General features: G+C 35.6%; 1 protein-coding gene across 1 annotated transcript in view; it reads left to right on the top strand.

The window, feature by feature from the left end:
• The window catches only part of DNAJC1 (DnaJ heat shock protein family (Hsp40) member C1), a 108,829-nt gene that overhangs the window by 51,707 nt on the left and 37,695 nt on the right, over window positions 1-19,427 (top strand). The window contains 2 exon segments of the mRNA XM_039548893.1: window positions 4,395-4,485; window positions 14,183-14,349. Of these exon segments, the coding sequence (XP_039404827.1) occupies window positions 4,395-4,485; window positions 14,183-14,349 (258 nt within the window).

Below are 19,427 nucleotides of genomic sequence, written 5' to 3' on the forward strand. Positions count from 1 at the left end.
ACTGGGCACATGGAATTCCCAGCAGAGACTGCAATGGCACAGCCAGCTGCTGGTCACATGGTGCAGGGAGGCTTGGGAACCACACCACAACTGCCCACAGGCTGTACACAGCTGAAGAACCTTCCCACACCTGGGATTATTCTACAGGCAAAGCATGATTTTCTGATTATAAAGGAGGAAGTAATGTAATTCCTATTTATTTACTAGATTGCCTTCAGGCAATGAGGTAAAAATGCCAAAGAGAAGTATAAATCATAATGTTCAGCTCTTTTTAAACATTATTTCTTACTATAATATATTGATATCACTAGGTCAGAAACCCATCCAAAGAGTATTTTTGCTGTGGTGTAATGGCTGGAATTTTTATTGCATAGAAATTGCAAATTGAAGGTTGGTTGGTGGAGTAAATTTAATTTAACTCTTTTTTTCTCTCTTTTTAATGTAAATTATATACAATAATACTGTGCTCAAAAAGATAAAAAATTGGTTCAATAGCTCCATACAAGTATTTATTTTTTGATGTAATAAAAATTAGTCCAAAGAAAATTATTTAAATCTACTGATTTTAAGTATGCCTTTGAGAAAGTTTTCAGTTAACTGTGAATCTTGTTTGTACCAGTCCTGTGCCCAAAGAACTAAAATGTGAAGCTGTTTCTATCATAAAATCTGAAAGGAAGATTCTCATACAACAAGTTGTTTCAAGTCGTTTGCTTTCTTTCTCCTAATCTCCATTTTTTTTGAGGTAGACCAGAAAGCCAGGAGGATTTAATACTTACTGAAGGGGAAAATACCCAAACAATGAAAACCCCAAAACCACAAAGCAAACAAACCAACAAAGCCTCGTCACCATCCCCAAAAGTCAAGGAGAAGCCAAAGTGACTGAGTCTTACTCAGAATGGAAGTTTTTTCTTCTAGAATTAATACAGTTTGAATAAATGCTGTATCTCTTGATTTAAAAGCAACAGACAAAAAACCACCTAAAACCCCAACCAAGATCCCAAACCCCAAAACAAACAAAGGAAAAAAAACCTTGAAAGTTCAGTAACAGGATTTTCTGTATTTCTGCATAACTCAGGCTCAGCTTTGTCTTGGCAATCTCAATTTATTGAGACGATACTGATATAAAGAAAGAAACTATATTTTCAAGAAGTGTTCAGTATTCGTCATTCTTATTTGTGATTAAATATGAGGGTAATCACAGGATCTTCCCATATATGGCTGTTTAAATATAATTTAGAAATACTAATTGCAGAATTTTGCATTTCCAATACATTCTTCTTTCATTCTGTTCCTTTTTGGAAAGTATATATTTGAATTTATAGCATACTAAACCAGCATATATCAGCCCTCTTCTTTATGCTTAACTAATTACATGTTATACTGCTTTGATGGTGAGAAGAAATAATGTATTTGTGCTCATGTTCTTTTTGAAAACGTCTTAAACTCCTGCAAATGAGAACATAATATTTCTGACTCGGTAAGGTGGAGTTTTAGTTAGAACCATTCCAAACTTTGTATTTTTGTCTCTTTTCTCTGTATCTTCCCACCCCAGACGTACAAAGATATTGCTTTTTCTTATGTTTATTATCTCTTGAAGGTGAAGTGTACATTAAGTATAAAATGTTGAATCTTGGAGAAGGAGCATCAGCTTGAAAGAGACTGTATCTATATTGTCAGTGTCTTTAGGGCACTAAAATACTTGTATTAAGACAAAATGGCTGCTTAAATTTATCACTTCGGAAAAGTAAAAAATCTGAACATAAATCTATTTTGAAATACTTAAAACTACCAAAACTGAATATTCTTGAAAACAGATACTCCTGTTTAGACTGATTGAAAGCTAATGAAGAATAAATTTAAAGAGGCTTATTTACATTAAGGCAGAAGTTTTCTTCAAAGAACTTCCTATGTTAAATGGTTTTCCAGTGTTTTTTCATTTTGACCTGTAAGGTCTAATACCCATAAAATTTGTGTCTCTGATTTAAGTCTTTACTGAGGTATGCCTTTTTATTTTTCTTTACAACCTGTAGAGCCATTCTTATGCTTTTGTGGGAAGGATTTGATTTTCAAATCTTCAAAATCCATTTTGAATGGAGCTTTTTGTTGGTTTTTTCCTTTGCTTTTCTTTATACGTATACATTTGTGTGTGCTTCAAAATGTGCAGTCTCCCCTTTTTTTGTTATTATGGTACTAGCCATAATAATCTTACTGATAAGATAAAAGACTGATGTTGCTTTTGTTACCTGCATATTACTCCATTTGTAGTGATAATCCATTCTATATCTATAAAGCAACAATACTACCAAATTTCATTTACGTGCTTCTGACTAGTTTTCTTTGTTGTTCAGCTATTGTGTCTCATTTTCATCTGAGCCACATTTCCAATTGTTCTGTGATTGACGTGCTGGAGAGATTGACAGTTACCCCCTAGTGCCTGCTGTCTGGAGATCCCACAAGCAATAATGGATTTTACACCAGAATTTAGCATCATATATTGGCTTTCAGTGTCAAATGGGTTAAATTTAAATGCCAGTTAATTGTAGGCATTTTGGAATCATAGCCTTAAACAAAAGCGTTTTTTGGCTATCCCTAAGTCTGAGTCCTGTGTATGCCACACAACCCAAATGTCTCAAACTCACAGCAGAAATGTACTATTGCATTTATGGTGGTGTCTGTTTCTTAATTTTGCAAGTAGGCCAAACCTCAAGAGTATAAGGAAAGTTTCCAGTGTGGTAGGGAATTCTTATTTCAGGTAAACCAAAAAGTGAACCAGTGCTAATCCTAATTTTGTCATTCAAATATGTCTCCTCAAGGCCTACATATCTGCTGTTAATGCTAGTCCTCCTCTAACTACACTTTTTTTTTAGCCACAACTCTACTAAAAAAATCCCCTTTTCCCCAATCCTAATGCTGTTAGCGTGTAAGATGCTCTCTTCTGTTATGTTCCAGAAGCAAAAAGTTATGTAAACCCTTTAAAATTACTTTTGTGTGCAGAGCTTTCCTACATAAAACTGGCAAAAATTATAACTTTCCATTTCCTGTACCCAGTGTAAAAAAAAAAAACATAAATAGAGAGTAAAAAGAGGTGTTTTGGAAGGAGGTAGAACTTTACTGATCTTTTTTGGGATTTTGTCAGAGTTCTTCTTCAAGTGTGGTGACTTGTATCTATGAAATGGCTCCAACCCATTACAAAGCTCTGCTCAGAGCTTGGTCACAATTCCTGTCACGTGTTTTCCTACCTCCCTCAAGTATCTTTGAAAGGGTAGATGCAGGTGTAACATGAAGAACAACTGTTGTATCTTTGCAGGAAGAATGGGATGATTTCTACCATTAGAGGCAGTGATAATGACTTGTTAGTGCAGATTTTTCTTTTCAAGATTTCTTAAGGTGTCTTATTTCATGTTGATGATACCAGGTTTTGTTCAAATATAGTTAAAATTATAAAAAATATTTACTAGCATTTTACAGTACATTCTACATTCAAATTTAAATCAACCTTTATCTGTAAAAAGTGGAACTGTTAGTGTAATCACACCAAAAAGTATTTTTGGGTAAAAAGAACTGAGATTAGGTCTATCTAATACTGTAACTAATTTTTATATAGTACAGTAGACATTCTGCATGCTTGATAAAGATAAATAACAGTTTCTCTATTTCAGCATTTCTATTATAGAGTCCTTGTTTTTGAATGAGTATAGAAATCTCTTAAACTGGTGAGAGTAAGAAAATTCTCCATAGTTCTTACTTTCAGCAGTCTGGTTGTTCGTATTGGAAAGCTTTCAACAGAAATCTGTAATTACTCATTCATCAGATTTTGGAAAGGTGTGGCATATGTGTGACAGGACTTCTAGTTTTATGTGTACATTTGCTTTATAGACTTCAAATTAAAATCTAATCCTTGAAAAAAAAAGAACTGTATTATTTTCAACACTTTAATAGCAGTGTAGAAGTTGGTTAAAAAAAAGGGGGGGAACACTTTGGAAAATACAGTTAGTGTTACGTTAATGGGTTCACATTAAGGTGATTGCTGCCTAGCAATTGCCTTTGTTTGTCCCTGCACACACTACACTAATTGAAAACTTTTCTCTCCTGAACTTCCAGATTGCTGATTTCAGCAAAGTGGTACATGGTCTCTGCAAAGCTGTAGGTGGTTTCTCTAACCATTTTGCTTTTCAGGCTGTCAATGAGCATCACAGTCTATAATATCAACGGTATGACATTTGAACCTTTATTACACAAATTCTGTATTTTAGACTGAAAATTGCTGTAACTCCAGGAAACGAATACATCTTAATTTTTTTTTTTTGGTGAGGTTAAGTGAGAACTTAAATCAGAGCCATTGCAATTACTTGTTTGTATAAGGATGCTAATGCCGTTGCAACATTTTCTTAAAGGATGCCAGACAATTATATGTAGAATATAAAGAAACAAAAATGAAGGCGAAAGAAGATGCCCTGGCTAAGGCTGAACTTGAAACACTTCAGAGTGAGTTTTTACCACTGTCTTAATAAACAAAGATGTAATATGATATACCTTCTACACTGGATGTATATGAGCAAACATTTTTATAATCTCCTAAATTACATGCTTTATATATTTCTCTACTGCTGTTAAATTTAAATAAGATTTTAATTTTGTGGCTAATTTTGCAGTAGGCTGCTGGTTTGTTCCTATAGAAACATAGAACTCAGGTGGTCAGTTACGTTGTAGCAAGAAGAACATACCTTGCTAGAAATGTTGCCTTACGGGAGGGGAAGATCTCAAATGTACTATACATTTTCAGAAGTGTCCTCTTGGGTTTTTGAGCATTTTTGTATTCTTGGTGTTTGTAAATATTTTTTTTAATAGTGTGTTTAATAATTCTTTTGTGCATATTGAGTTGATTTTTGTGATAGCAAGTGACAATAATTTGAATTTCCAAAAGCATGGATGCAGACTTCAGAGATGGATTCATGCTATTGTTGAAATAAATGCTTTAAAGTGTTTATACTCTTAAAAAAGACCAGAGAAGGCAATTAATATTTCCTCTAATAAAGTATTCAGAATAATTATAGGTGACTTTTCCTTTTCTTCTTTCAGTTATTTGCTTTTGACAATGATTAAACCTACCCTCTTCTGAAGACAGTTTTAACAGTTTTTTGTCCATGTTTGTATGTGCATGCTTGCTTTATTTACTGTACTTAAGTGCATGCTTTTAAGTTCCTTTATTCTGACAAGTGCATTGAGTGCTTTGTGATAATTTACTAGCTTGGAATATGCATAAGCCTTTAGGTATTTAAAATACAGCTGCATTATTTATATTTACAAAGTAGCTTAATTTTGTAAAATCTGTGAAGAGATACAGTTCCAGCAATAATTCCCAACTTATCTGTAACTGAATCTATTTTAGGAAAATAGATAACATTCAGCACCTCAGTGAGCATCATGGACCCAGGCCAAATCTAGCACAATGGTGCATTTAATGCTTGTTAGGAAGGCCTGCCATTATGTTTGAGATACCTACCACAAAATGGGCCCTTGAAAAGGGTCTTGACTTGGGTTATTAAAAACTTGTTAAATTGTCAGATAGTAATGTATTGCTATTTTTCAAAATAGCTGGCATGCATTCCTCATTGAAATCTGTGAACTACTGTTTTAGAAGGACTAGTTTTTGAAAACTGAAGTGCAAATGAAAGTATAAAGTCATTAAAATCATAGTGTGCACATTCCTGTGTGTCATTGAAAGGCCACGTGTAAACTTTTCAGTATTTCCCTGCTGCCAGGTGTGTTGTGAGAGTCACTTTTTTTTTTTTGTTACTTCCATTAGTAGTGCCCACCCCTGAGAGGCACAAGTTTGGCGAGTTTGGCCTTCCAGGTCACCCCTGACCTCCCACAGAAGCACCACCATATCCCCTGTCACACTGCTGGGTGCACCACAGCACGACTCCCATGTCTGCCAGGTGACCCAGTGTCACTTGTGTGAGCAGGGGCCAGTCCTCACCAGTCGCCTGCCCTCCCCTTGTAGGCTTGCTGGCAGGGAGCAAGGAGGATTGAGAATCAACACCTGTAATTAGCAGAGTGATATTTGGCATGGAATTATTTGGTCAGCCATAGCAGTGCTGTAGCTGGGCAGCAGAATGAGCTGTCAGTTACCTTTTTTTTAATAAATAAGACTCCCAAGAGAGGAACAAGAGAAGAGATGCATCCATGTTACTGTAGGCAAAAAAAATTGTATCATTTTTTCCTGAAGCTTGCATGCAAAGCATCTGCTAAATTTGCTTATTTCATTATGTTGCTCTGCGTTGTCACTTCACAATTAGTGTAGAAAGGTTGTAAATCACCAAATGTGCATTTTGTTTGCCCCCATTCTTCTTAATTTTAGACACCATCCCTGGGATGCAAGGTCTTAATAAAGGTTCCATCTATTTAATTGAGTAAACATATCTCATGCTGATTAGCAATAGCTGTTTTACAGTGCTTGTTTTTTCATGCCCTAATTGCTAGTTTGCCCCCTTGTCTGTGTGCTCTCCTGCTGCAACTGTGCAGTATTTTGTAGGCAGCTTGAACTAAAACAGGAGTAGGGTACTGGAGGAGGAAAATATAATTTGCTAAATAGGAAAGAGAGGACAGTATTGAGATGTCATTAAAGTTCTATTTTTGGGAAGGAGTGTGAAAAAATAATTTCTTGGTAAGTCAATATTATACAGTTTTGATTTATTTTTCTGGCACTTTTGCAGTGTTTCTTATCACTTCTCAATTAATTCAAAACTGTGATTACTACCTTAATAAAATATAGCGACTTTACCTACAAAAATAGAACAACTTACAATACAGTCTTACGTTTCTAGGAAATACGGTTTTGTATGGAATTACAGACAGCTGTGTATTTTAGGGACAAAAGTAGAAATGGTTTTGCATTACGTCTTCTGATGCATTTTCCACATGTAGATGTCAGAACACAAAATTTTATTTTTAAACGGAAGTGCTTTAATTAATAAACTTCATTCCAACTTCACCTTCTGTTGTGTCACATGTGTGTGATCCCTGCATCAGGGAATGGTTCTTTCACAATGGATAGCCCTGTTCTTCGTAGTCACGAGATGGAAAGTACAGTAGGTATTAGCTGCACTGAATAGGCATTCTTAAACTAAGATGACATAGGCATACAATCAGGACAGATGACTCAGTTTTCAAATTTAAATATCAAGGTTTGAGTAGTTATCAGGACAAATTCCAGCACTTCTCAAGCTCTTTTTGGCATAGAGTACTTCTTTCAGTGATGTCCATTTTGGGGGGAAACACATCTGTTTTTCTTTCCCTATACTTAGCCTTGGCAGTTCTTACTTTCCATTCTTCTTAGCTTGTTTTCCCTGACATTCAGTATGAAGACTTAAATTCATTTTTAAAATATGCCTTTTTTAGAAAATGGTGCCTGCTAAGTATTGCAGGTGAGCTCTTCACTGGCATCCCAGTTACAAAATATATTTGCATTGTAAATTCAGAATTCTCGCCATGATGTACAAGGCATGTGGAACAATCTATGGCAAGAAACTGTTTTGTTTCTAGTTATAAACCATGTTGAATAGTATGTGGGTTTTTCTGCTTTTTCTTTACCCCCATCATTCAGGCTTTAACTGAAGTATGAAGTTATGAGCCCTATGGCTGCTTGATGAGCTGCCTTTCTGTGTTGGACTTTATGATGTGGTATTTATGTCTCTCTATAGGATCTTTTAGCACTCTTACCCAAGTATCTGCCACCAAATATCCAGAGCTGTAGTGAAACCTTTAATACGTTTGATCAGGTTTGGTTAGGCTTGGTTGGTCACCCTTTCCTGACAGCTTGGAACACAGCATGCTGCTTGGGTAGCTTTTTATATTGTTTCGTGAAACCTAGGGATAGGAGACATCATTAGGTCATTTAGTGTAATGGGTTTATTTCAGACTCTTACAGGTGAAAATCGGTGAAAAATACTGATTCTCCTGACTTGTCTTGTTTGACTTGTACCAGTGGTACACTTTAGCTTTGCGCTTCCTTGTTACTCAAGATACATTACTGACATTGATCAGTAAACCTTGAGATGCCTTCTGTTCTTCATGGTTTGTTCTGATAATTAATTTTACTCTTATATAGTTACATCCTAATTTCAGTATGGATTTCCCCAGGTGTAGCTTTCAGTTGTTCATTATTAGCATGTCTGTGCCTAAAAAAATTCTATTTATCTTAAGGTTTTCTTAATATAAAGCCTTTCTTGAGCCCTTAATTTCTGTGGATCTTCTGTATTCGATTTAGTTTTGCAATGTAGCTAGAAGTATTGTGCCCTGGGTTTGTGTATAGAGTTCTAAAGTTTGTCATCTTTTGATTATAAAAGCATGTTTCTTCTGTGGTTATTACAGAATCACATTAGTTCCCATTGCTCTGATAGCTCGTTTCAGATTGCTTGTCCACCATAACTGCAAGCCCTGATATCAAAGGTTCCTTGCCCAAAGTCCCTCCTAAGTGCAGATATGGCATAAGGCCTTTAACTGTGTAATTTTCAAAAATGCTTTTGATTTGATTTGATACCAGCCACTCCATGTTCCTACTTCTTCCTGTGCTTTCCTCTTCACTGTGAGCCATTTGGGCCAAATTGATGGAATCTAGCACTATACTGAAGGTGACTTTCCTTTTACTTCCAAATAATTGATAAATATATTGGGTAATTTTGTTTAGTATTAATCCCTGCCAAAATGCAGTGTTGACATGGCTGCTCAGTAATGATTTGCTGACAGGCAGGTTCAGAGAAAATTAATTTATGCAATGCATGCTTTTTTGGTTGGTGTGGGTGTGAATGTTCTGATCACTTAATTGTTACCTCTGAAGCCTAATTATGGCAAACTATGTATCATCCATTTCACTGATTGTTTTGGCAGGCCTGCTGAAAGGATTTTGAACTTTCAAGCTTGTGTATTTTTCCCAGTTGTTTCAACTAGGCTTGTATGATACCTCTTCCCACAAAACTTGCTTCAGACTTTATGGAAAATATTCCGCAAACATACAGTGCATGAGGCTCATTTGAGAGAGGCGTGCATGCTTCATTATATGTTTGTTGGAAGGCAAATTAGCTCTCAAATATTGGAGCCTTGTTTCTAACCCTTTTGTATTTTGGGGGAATTGGAAGTTTTGGGAAGGGTAGATACTCAGAAAAAAAGATGAAAGTCATAAAAAGCTACATCTTGTGAGAAATTTTTTGTAGCTGAGGATGCATTCATCCCTGGGCATGTGTTTAGTCAGTTTGCTCAAAAATAAACTAGCTTGTACGTCCCAGTATAGCAGATGTATATATCTGTCTCTAATTCTTGATGTAGTCATATAGTCCCATTGACTTTATTTTGAGTATAGAAATGTGCACTTTTTAAAAGCGTGTGTGTGTTTGCCCTATATTTGCATTGATATTGAGCATAATTTGCTCCATTTTTTCAATAGACTGTCAAAACCTTAGTACAATTTTTTTTTTCTGGAATTCTGGGTTCTTTGTGCTCTGTCTGACTGTGTTACTGTATGTGTAAGTGAATTTTTCTTTTGTCACGTTTTCAACAAATTTGAATGCTGTAAATGCTTTGGTTGTCTTTCATAGTTACATAGGTAAGTGAAATGTGTTGAAAAAAGAGACCTCAGTGCAGTATCTTACTAATTTGCCAAAAAGATGTTTGCTGTCTACCTTTTTGTGTGGTTGTATTTCTTGCTTACTAATGCATGAGATATGAGGCAGTTTGTCCCTTTGATTTTTCAAGATATCACTGTCTTTTTATGACTGTATTTTCTGTTAATTCTTGTTCATGCGTAAAGCTTAGAAGCCTTTGCAGAGAGAGGTAGCTACTACTTGATGTGTTGTAATTTCTTTGCAGAAGTTCAGTGCTTAGTTTTGGTTTTATTTCTTCCTCTATGAAGCAGTTGCTTTTTTCTGTGTAAAAATTCTCTGAGTTCTTTATGTTTACATCAGCTAACATGTAAAATCAATATAATTTTTTCTGAAAACTTTAAAATACAGGACCTCTGATACTTTTTACGGAAAAAGCATCGCTGTTTTATTACATGGCACTTGATCCAAAAAGTCTAGCTGATTCCTTATCTGACAGCTGATGTATCTTAAAGGAAATAACCACTAGCCAGATACTATTAATTCTGCTGATGATAAAATTAATGTGGTAGCAAGGTGGAAGAACTAACGAGGAAGATCAAAGTATCTGATTATGTGCAAGTAATTAATCAGACTTCAAAACCCAGATCATGGCACCATAAACTAGTAAAATGTATAGCCAGTAGAAGAATAGGATTGGAGGCCTTTAGAAACATAAAATTCTGTACTTTAGGAGAGTTAGCTAATTGTTACCTGTTAAAGTCTGGGCATTCCAGTGATAGGTGTGTTTATATGCTGTTCATACAGAGGGAACATAGCTGCATATCTCTGTTTTTAACTGTTGTTAAATACACAGTTGATTTTATTCTTTTGGTGAAGAACTTGTTAGTTCTAAAGGTGGAAAATACTCATAGAAAATTAGTATTTTTTGCAGTATGAATTGAGCAAATGATAAAATTCCTTCTGCTAAAAAGGACTAGAACTCTCTAAAAGTTACGAATCTTGTAAAACACTGATCAGTTTACATTGGAATGGCAGATACCAAACAATTTCCATTGTGCTTATGATCTTGGATTCCATTTACTTGCTGCTGTTGCCTATTTTTAAAATTCTAGTTAATAAACTAAAAACGTTACTGCACTATAATTTGGCAATTAAAGTACATAATGTTCCCAGAAAATAGTAATGAGAGTAAGCTTTTCATTTACCCTGTTGAAGTCAGGCTCTGTTTTTACCAAGATTGTTTTCTCTCCCTTGTGTTTAGTTGTACAAGTGCCAGTAACTCTGATTATAGTGAATATATAGATATTGGTGCCCACACAGGGCACAGTGGTCTGGCTGGGTCTCCGGCGGACACTGAGCATGCTGTCACAGAACTGAGAGGAACCTAGGAAATCTTTTCTACCTAAAATTTTTTATGTTTTTCCTGCATTTTAGTTAGGTTTGTGTGTAACAATACTAAAACAATATTTGAGACTGGAGGAGAAAAATGTCTTTTAAAAGCCTGTTCTGTTACAGTGGATGGCCTAAAACCAGCACCTTTAGAAAATGACACTGAATATTAAGGGAACACTTGTATTTCAAAACTCTGAATCACGGCTGCAGTTGTCACTACTGTCAGCATGATCAAACGCATCCTTACTTTAGGTCGTGGTGGTGGGCAGTTGCACCAACTTCCTGGCTGTCTGTCAAGCCTTAGCAGATACAAGATTCAGGTGTCTAGGCATCATCTACTATTTGGAAAACCTGATCCATATTCTCTTCAGGGCAAAGTGCCCAGTGAGGTCGGAAGTGTCTTTTAGGCTGCCAATTGAATTGCTGATAGTGAAAAGATAACACAGAAGAGGGAGGTTTTCTTCCTGGGTATGTCCTGTGGACTTCTATTGTTTGGGCGAAGTAGTATCTGTTTTGCTTTTTCCATATTCACCTGAAAGAGCACCAGTGCTTGGCTGCCTTAAGTTGAGGCTTCATACCGCTAAACATAACTTCTTAACTTCCTCTGTCTAAAATCCTTAAAGATGTTACCATTAAACTGCTTTTATGTGCTTTCTTGTTCTAAAAAGTGGCTTTGAAAATTCTGAGATGAAACTGTTCTTGATGGGTTATTGGGAGCCCTATGTCAAAGGTGCTGTGACTTCAATTCTATTTATTTTTTTTAAATTCAATATGACAGCCATTGTATTAAGTAAGGTATTAAGAGATATGCTGAACTCCTTCATCTTTTTGTATATGCACGGGAGACAGTAGAGATAAGGTTTTTTTAATTCTGGTTGAGTGCTTGTTTGAGGTTGTACAGCCATCTTCTCGAGGTGGGATTTCTTGTTCCTTTGATAGTCAGCAAACAGCAGGGTGTCTTATCTATGTTAGGTCTTCCTCTGTCACTTAACTGCCTGAAGAAAGCCTAGATACTCTCTTTGATACCTCATTTTAAAGTGGAGCACAGTGTCCTCTGGAAATAGTTACAGAATTACTTCCAAAACTTCAGCGAGAGCCTGGATGACCTATATCAGGCTATGCTCTTCATTTTTAAATGTTGGTTAGAAGTATTCAGGCTTTAACTATTTGCATATTTTGAGAGGGAAAATTAGTAAGCAGTAGCTGATAGGGTGCAAGATACAGGAAAAGCCACCTGTCTTGGGGTGTCTCCACTGTGAGTAATTCCATGTGAACAAGTGTGCTTGATTATTTTGGGGGATTGAAATGCAGTGGTGAAAATTGTCATTGAAGTTAACTTCCTAGAATATTTTTGCCAGTACACGTTTGTGGTAAAGAGCTGGTAAAGCCATTGTTACTTATCCGTACAAATCTTAAATGATTCCAGAAGCTGTTATATATGGCAGTTTTGGAGTAAAATGAGATAATACTTGATATATGTGATTTGATAAAATTTACCTTTTGAAATAGGCAAAAAAAATTTGTACCTGTGTTGTCTTTACTAACATCTGCACAGTGAGACAAATGCTGGTATTAACACTTTTGGATTTTCATTTAATTTTGAGGAGTATCTGTCATTTCATTATGTTTTCTACACATCCCTATAGAAGAATGCTAAAAAATTCCAAATAAAGATTTAACTTAATATTTCATTTATTAAAATTTGACAGGTAAAGTTAAAGATTCTTTACAAAAACAGGTCTCTGAACAATGTACAGTGAAACTCTGAACAGTGGAAAGTTTAGAAGATCATTAGTCTTTCTGTTAACTTTCAAGATTTGTATGAATTTTCTGTTCATTTGGGCTTGAAACAGTTCTCTCTCCCTTTATTGTTTTCTTAAAATATTCAGTTCCTAGGAGTTTGTCAAATCTGCAGAGCTTTTTCACTGTGCTGTTTCTGCACATATACTTTTAGGGAAAGAAATCCTGTGTGAGAGTCTGTAGGGAACAGTCCTCTGTCCTCTTTAGTAATTTTTTTAAAGGTTTCCATGAAAAACAGATTTTTCTCCTCTGAAGTATTAGGGCATGGTTGCAAAGGCAGACAAGCTGATCAGACAAGCATGGTTCTTCTTTTCCTTGCCCACTACCTTTAAATGACTTGGATTGTTTCCTATTTGTTTGGGTATTAAGAGTAATTTTCTACTAACTTAGTAAATTGAAGTAATTTGCTGAGTGATTGGATGATTGTAGAAACACAATAGAAGAGAGAGGAGCCCAAAGACATGCAGTGGAGAGTGGAAAGGTGGAGTCAAGAGTAGAACTTCCCTCTTGGTTGCAGTGGATGTTAGATCACCTCTTTCACTTTAGGAGCTTTTATTTACTGTGAATACAGCATATTTTGAAAACAAGAGGAAAAAACAGAAGAGTACTACTGGGCACACATGAGGTTTCTGGATGCTTTCTGAGTGTTCAAGCTTCTTTCTGTTGCTCATCTTCTTGTCTTTCCTAAAGTTCTGTCAGTTGTCCATTTTAAATCTTACTTTAGAGATTATCTTATATAGTGGATGCATTTTTACGTGCTGGGGTTTAGTTTTTTGTGGTCATTCCTTCCTCTCCCATGAGTTTGCTGCTCCCATTTAATATCATTTTGAGGGCAGAGAGAGTAGAAAACAGTGATCAGTGTGAGAAATGAGATCCAACATCTAAATCTTCCTAAATGTGTAAGTGCTAGAAAAGAGCTATTTGTGGTTGGAGAAATGTGGGAATAGAGAAGCCATCTGTTGACTCAGGAGCTTCTACTTAGCATAGCTGACCATACAGTAATACAGAATTGTCTAAAATTCACCTTTCTACCTTTGCCAATTTCTCTGAAGCTGGCCAGACTTTCAAAATCTTTTAACAGCTCCTGTGCTTTCACCTGCACTAATCTTCTTTGCCAAGTGGTGTAGCAGTAACTAGACCTAACTCCTCTGGCCCTTTCAGGCGTAGTTCAGATGGAAGATGTGCTAAGTGGGTGCATTACTATTTACTTTTAATAAAAATAAAATTATTATGCAAAGCTCTGGTTCTCTTTTTAACAAAGAAATTGAAGCTACTTCCTCAGTGGAAATTTTAAGATAGGGATGAGAGCTGAGGAGCTAAACCAGCTTCTGAATCACACATCCCTGCAGTACTAGTAACATTACTTTTTCTTCCTTTTTACTTTTGTATAGAAGAGAAGAAGCCTAAAGTCAAGAAACCAAAATCAGAATTCCCTGTATACACAGCTCTGGAGTCAAGGGTGTATGTACCGTCTTATGATCATGGAGCTTCAATTGAAGAGATTGAGGAGCAGATGGATGATTGGTTGGGAGGCAGGAACAGAACCCAGAAAAAGAAGGTAGGTTCAAAATCTTTCATGTTGTTGTTTATTTTAAATGTTGATTCATTTGCTTACCTCTCAGGAAAACAGAATATTGTGTGTATACCACCACAATATTCATATACCATTAAAGTGTAGAGAAGTATTAATTGTCTGGCAGAGACATAAGAGAAAAAGTATCAGTTGTATCAGTGTTCAGTGTAATTTGTGTAATGATACTAGAAATGTTGTTATAATAGGATGTCGTTGATTAAGCTATATGAAAGCTCTCTAGGGTTTCTAATATAGATACTATTCCTGTTCACTAGAAATTAGTAGAACGTAATGCTGTCAAGTTGTATGAGGCTTGGTTCTTTCTCTTAATTGCAGTTAATAACATTTTGCTTGCAAGAATAGATTCTTCTCTATTAAAAGAAAAGCAAAGGAAAAAGAAGAAACCTTCACTTCCTAATATGCAGATGTATTATCTTTTGATTATAGAACTGGTTACATACTTCGTGCATTTTATCTGATGCATGGGAAGGTTCTAACAATTCAGTTTAGGCCTATTGTTAAGGTTCTTTCTACTCAGAGATGAGGTTTCTTAGTGGCGGTTAGCATAATTGTTTTCTGGTAAATTTTATTAATTCATACTAGCTTGAAAATGTTTATTTTTCATGTTGGAACTGAGAATAAAAGTTGTAAATTAATCAGCTGTCTTGAAAATCTGCCTTCCTTGGAAGACAGATGAGAAGGGTGTGTTTGAAGTGAAGTTGGGTTGGCTGCATGCTTAATCATCTGGATCCACAAACTCATCTTCCCCTCTGACAGAAATTGAGTCTGTCTTTGAATTTCCATGAAAACGCAGAACTTGAATAAGACTGGGCCTATTCCATATATAAATTTACACCTCCTCACAGAATATATAGAAGTTGTGTCTTGAGAGACACTGCTAGGAGAACTAGTTGTAGGTCCATCCTTTCAGATGTCCTCAAAAAAACTAACTTGGTTTTCTACACTTCTGTCTGGATGTTCAGTATTGCAACTCATTGCTTTGATAAATTAGTGTATTTTTTAAATTATATTCTGTTACAAAAGGGGTTAACCTTTTAGGGACAATCAGGCAGTTTGTAGGTATACTGTCCGGGTAAAGTGTTTGACCTGAACAAACTGTGATGAGTTGTGCTTCCTTTGCTTGACAGCTAATATGTTATCATGGTGCAACATTGACATTTAATACAATAGTGGAGGGAAACAGATTCATAAACTGCACAAAGAAATAGACAGTGTATGTCACCGGCTCTAGTAGCCTGTAGGAACCATTTGTATGTAATAGGAGAAAGTCTGCGTCATATGATTTGTAATAAGCTCACTGGGAAAATGGTTGTACCACAAGTGAATTGTTCCTCACTGTCATTTGACACATTTTCCATTTTAAAAATACATATATTTTTCTTCACTTCGCATCATAGATGTGAACTGGGTCAGCATCCCTCTTCTGCCTCTTGCACGGACATGAAACCAAGTGGTGTGTAACGTTCACCTCTCAGTTCTGCTTGCTTTAGGAAAAAGTTAGTCTTTCATAAGTCATTTTGCCATCAGACCTTTTCTTGGGATTGTCATTCTTCACTCATAAAGAAATCTGTTAGCTTTTCTTTTTCCTTGTCTTCTGTGGCAGGGATGCGGACTGTGCCAGCCAACCAGTTACCTGTGTGGTAGAATCAAAGTAGTTTAATAAAATAATAGTTACTTTGTCGTCCTTCCAGGAGTAAGAACTGGAGTTGCTTCCCCTGCTATTGGTATCCCAAATGTAGATGATTACAATAATTTAATATTGTTCATCAACTGCTCTGCACTGTTGATATTTGTACTTTAGAGGTGCCTATAATCCATGAACTAATGTTTTTGAAGTGCTGCACTGTGCAAAGTGCCTAATTTGATAGAAAGTTTAGATTATGTTCAGTTTTTAGGTTGATTTATTCTTAATACTTTGAGTTCTTTTTTTCTTTGTGATTTTTTCTTTTTGATTACTGCTTCCATAGGATTTATGTATTGAAGTAGATAAAGAACAGGCTGTAGAGAACAAAACAGATTCCTTCTTAGGCATTGTAAAATCATCTATGAAGGGAAGGAGAAAGAGGAATGTTTCTTCTTTCTTTTCATAAGGTTACATGGATGAAAACATGCTTATAGCATAGTAAAGTTTTTTTTCTGCCCAAGTTTGAGAATGCACTGAGCTTATGTCCATAAGGAGCTAGTCTTGCCATATTTTTACTCTTTACTTAGAACTGAATATTAAATGAAGTAATAAAAGGAAGCGAGCTATGGGGAGATAGATAATATCAGTATTGCAGAACTGAGAGGTGATTTTTCTGTATTTCTGTGTAGCAGTGATCCATCCACCTTTAGAACCTTTTTAGTATAGTTTTGATCATTGTGCTTTTCAAAAAAAAACCAAAAAACTTAAGAGAAAGACTAGGTCAACAGTAAAAATAAATTTAGAAAATCATATTTATGCAGGAAGGTTAAATAGTTGGAGTTTTAGACCACAAAAAAAAAGGGAGGCTATGGGGAAATAACAGGATACAGTGTTTTTCCAGTGCATTCCAGTTTTGTTTTAGGTAAAATTACAATATTTTATTATGACTTATTACCTTTCATAAATTCAGAGAGAAAGAAATACTCAATTTGTTTTGCAGCCAGGGTGCTTAAATTCATATTTGGGAACACATGTGGGGAGAAGCACATACCGAGAGCATGTTACCTGGATCACTTATGAAACCTTTCCATCTATCCTGTTCTTGAACTCAATCTGTTGGAAATAGTGTGAGCTGACTCAGATGTATTTGAGAGCATGGAAATGAAGTAATGGGACTCTAGAGAGGTTTTTATATATATAGAAAATCATATACTTAACCTAGGACTAAATTGTATATTCATATAGTGCTGGTTATACAATTCATGCAAACTGCATATGACTATGAACTTGGGAGGAATGGCTAAAAGCTCCTTCTCATGCTGATCAATAAAACTCTTCAAAGCAAGCAAAGAAAAAGTTTATTTCAAAGATTGTTTTTGTTTTGTCACTGAATATTTGTTCTCTGTTTCTGAAAAGGGAGAAGATCCGCAAGATCTTCTTTCAGGTTATTGAGATCTTAATTTACTTAGCTTGAATTTCTGTGGTTGTTTTTTTTTTCTTTATCTGTCACTAAAAGGTGACTGAAAAACTTGTTCTGTGTAGGCTTGTTAGTAATTAAGGGAAATTTAGAGGGAATGAACTTCATTTGAGATATATTATTTTGTGACTTGAATATGTTGTTAAGCCACAATTGCATTAGTTAGTAGCCATTTAACCCTTTACTTCCCTGTTGCGCAGCCTATTATGTGGAGCTGGAAGAAAGGAAAGGAACCTATGTTTTGTTACATCTGATCTTGTTCAGTCATTTCTGCAAATATTCGTGCAGGAGTATATGTATTCACTGGTTTTGGAATCATGCTATTGATGAATCATTTCTCTCAGTGGGATTTCTCTCATACTCTTTGTTCTGATTTGATTTTATGTGATTTGTAACACATGTTGTTTTCATGAGAGTTTATTGCTTATATGAAAAATATTGTTGTTGCATGAAAGTCTTGGCCCTTAAGTAATCACTGGGAGATTTATCATTGTCTTCAGTGGGACCAGGATTATAATTCCTTTTGGTTTACAGATTCTTCATCGTCTCCACTGGAATCTCCTTTTCATATCATTATTTGACTCATTCATCTCTGAAGATAGAGTTCCAAGTTCTGTCTCAATGACTGGTGAATACTTTTGACCTTTTGATATTTGCTTGCTCTGTAAAGAGGAGATAAAGGTGGAGAAAGACAGTGCCTGATCCCTTCCAGCTGGACCAGATGTATGGACAGAAAATGATGTTTCTCATTATTTTTGTTTTTCATGTTATCCTACGGCACTTCTTGGCATTTGGGTGTTTTTGATATTGCAGGAGCACCTGGCTTGATTTTACTAAAGCAGGAGTAGTAAAAACTATTTTTGTGCACAGAGCATGGGAAACTTAGCATACATCTCTTGCATTTGCTATACTTTTTACCTTTAAATTAGGATTAATAAAAATACTGTGAAATAAAAGTATACATAAGTATTGTTTTCACACGGTTTATTGTAGATGCTGAAAGTAGTTACCATTTTTTCTTAGTTATTGGACTGTAGACTGATCATTCTGGTGCTGAACTCTTCTCTGGTTAAAATGCAGCTTGTGGTTTTATTTTTCTCAGCCTGGGCCATCAAAGCACTGTGTTTTAGATATAGGATATTGATAACTGAGTGAGCTTTTTAATCATAAAGGTTTCTTTTGAAAGTTGGCTGTGGAACAGCAATATAAAATAACTTTAAATGTACAGAAGAGATATCTCTGCTTTCTAACATTAAAAGGCAAAATGCCATACAAATGCTGAATTACTATTTTGTTAGCTTAAAATGTATAGATTTGACAATTAAGTCTCAGTAATTTTATAACCTTGTACGTTTTGTAATTGCCAGCTAGCCTGCCACCTGCTCTCTTCTGCCTTGGATCTTCCCACATCTGTGCTGCTTTGAAATCTGAGTATGCTTTTTCTTCAGTAGCAAATAATGTGGTGCTTGTTCTAATCCTCAGGGTTCCAACAAGATGTCATATGACAGATTACCTGAATACAGTTTCCAGGCTTTTAAAAAATGTTAATTTCTTAAGCAAGCAGTTTGTATCTTAGCAGGATTAAGGTGCTGTGTAAACCAGATGTTTTAATAAATTGGTCTTTGAAGGGAAGGGTTATTCTCTTCTGGTGTGCAGCCTGAGGTCATTTAGTTTTGAAATAATTTATTTTCTCTTTCTAAGCAATGAAGCAAATATGCCATTTGAAAAGTGTGTCTGGATTCTAATGCTCTTCTATTCTTGGGACAGGTACAAGTAAGCAGCTAGCAGTCTGAGTTTCCTCATAGTGTCTAGCTAGTGGGCCTTAATCCTGACTCAGAAGGATTACTGTAGGTCTAGAAAGTAAATCTCTCTGTGTTCCCAGTGAATTTAAGGCTCTGTATTGAGACTGCCAGCAACCATACATGTTAGTGTCAGTTACGA

This window comes from Corvus cornix, chromosome 2 (genome assembly GCF_000738735.6).
Source record: "Corvus cornix cornix isolate S_Up_H32 chromosome 2, ASM73873v5, whole genome shotgun sequence".
NCBI classification, from domain to species: Eukaryota; Metazoa; Chordata; class Aves; order Passeriformes; family Corvidae; genus Corvus; species Corvus cornix.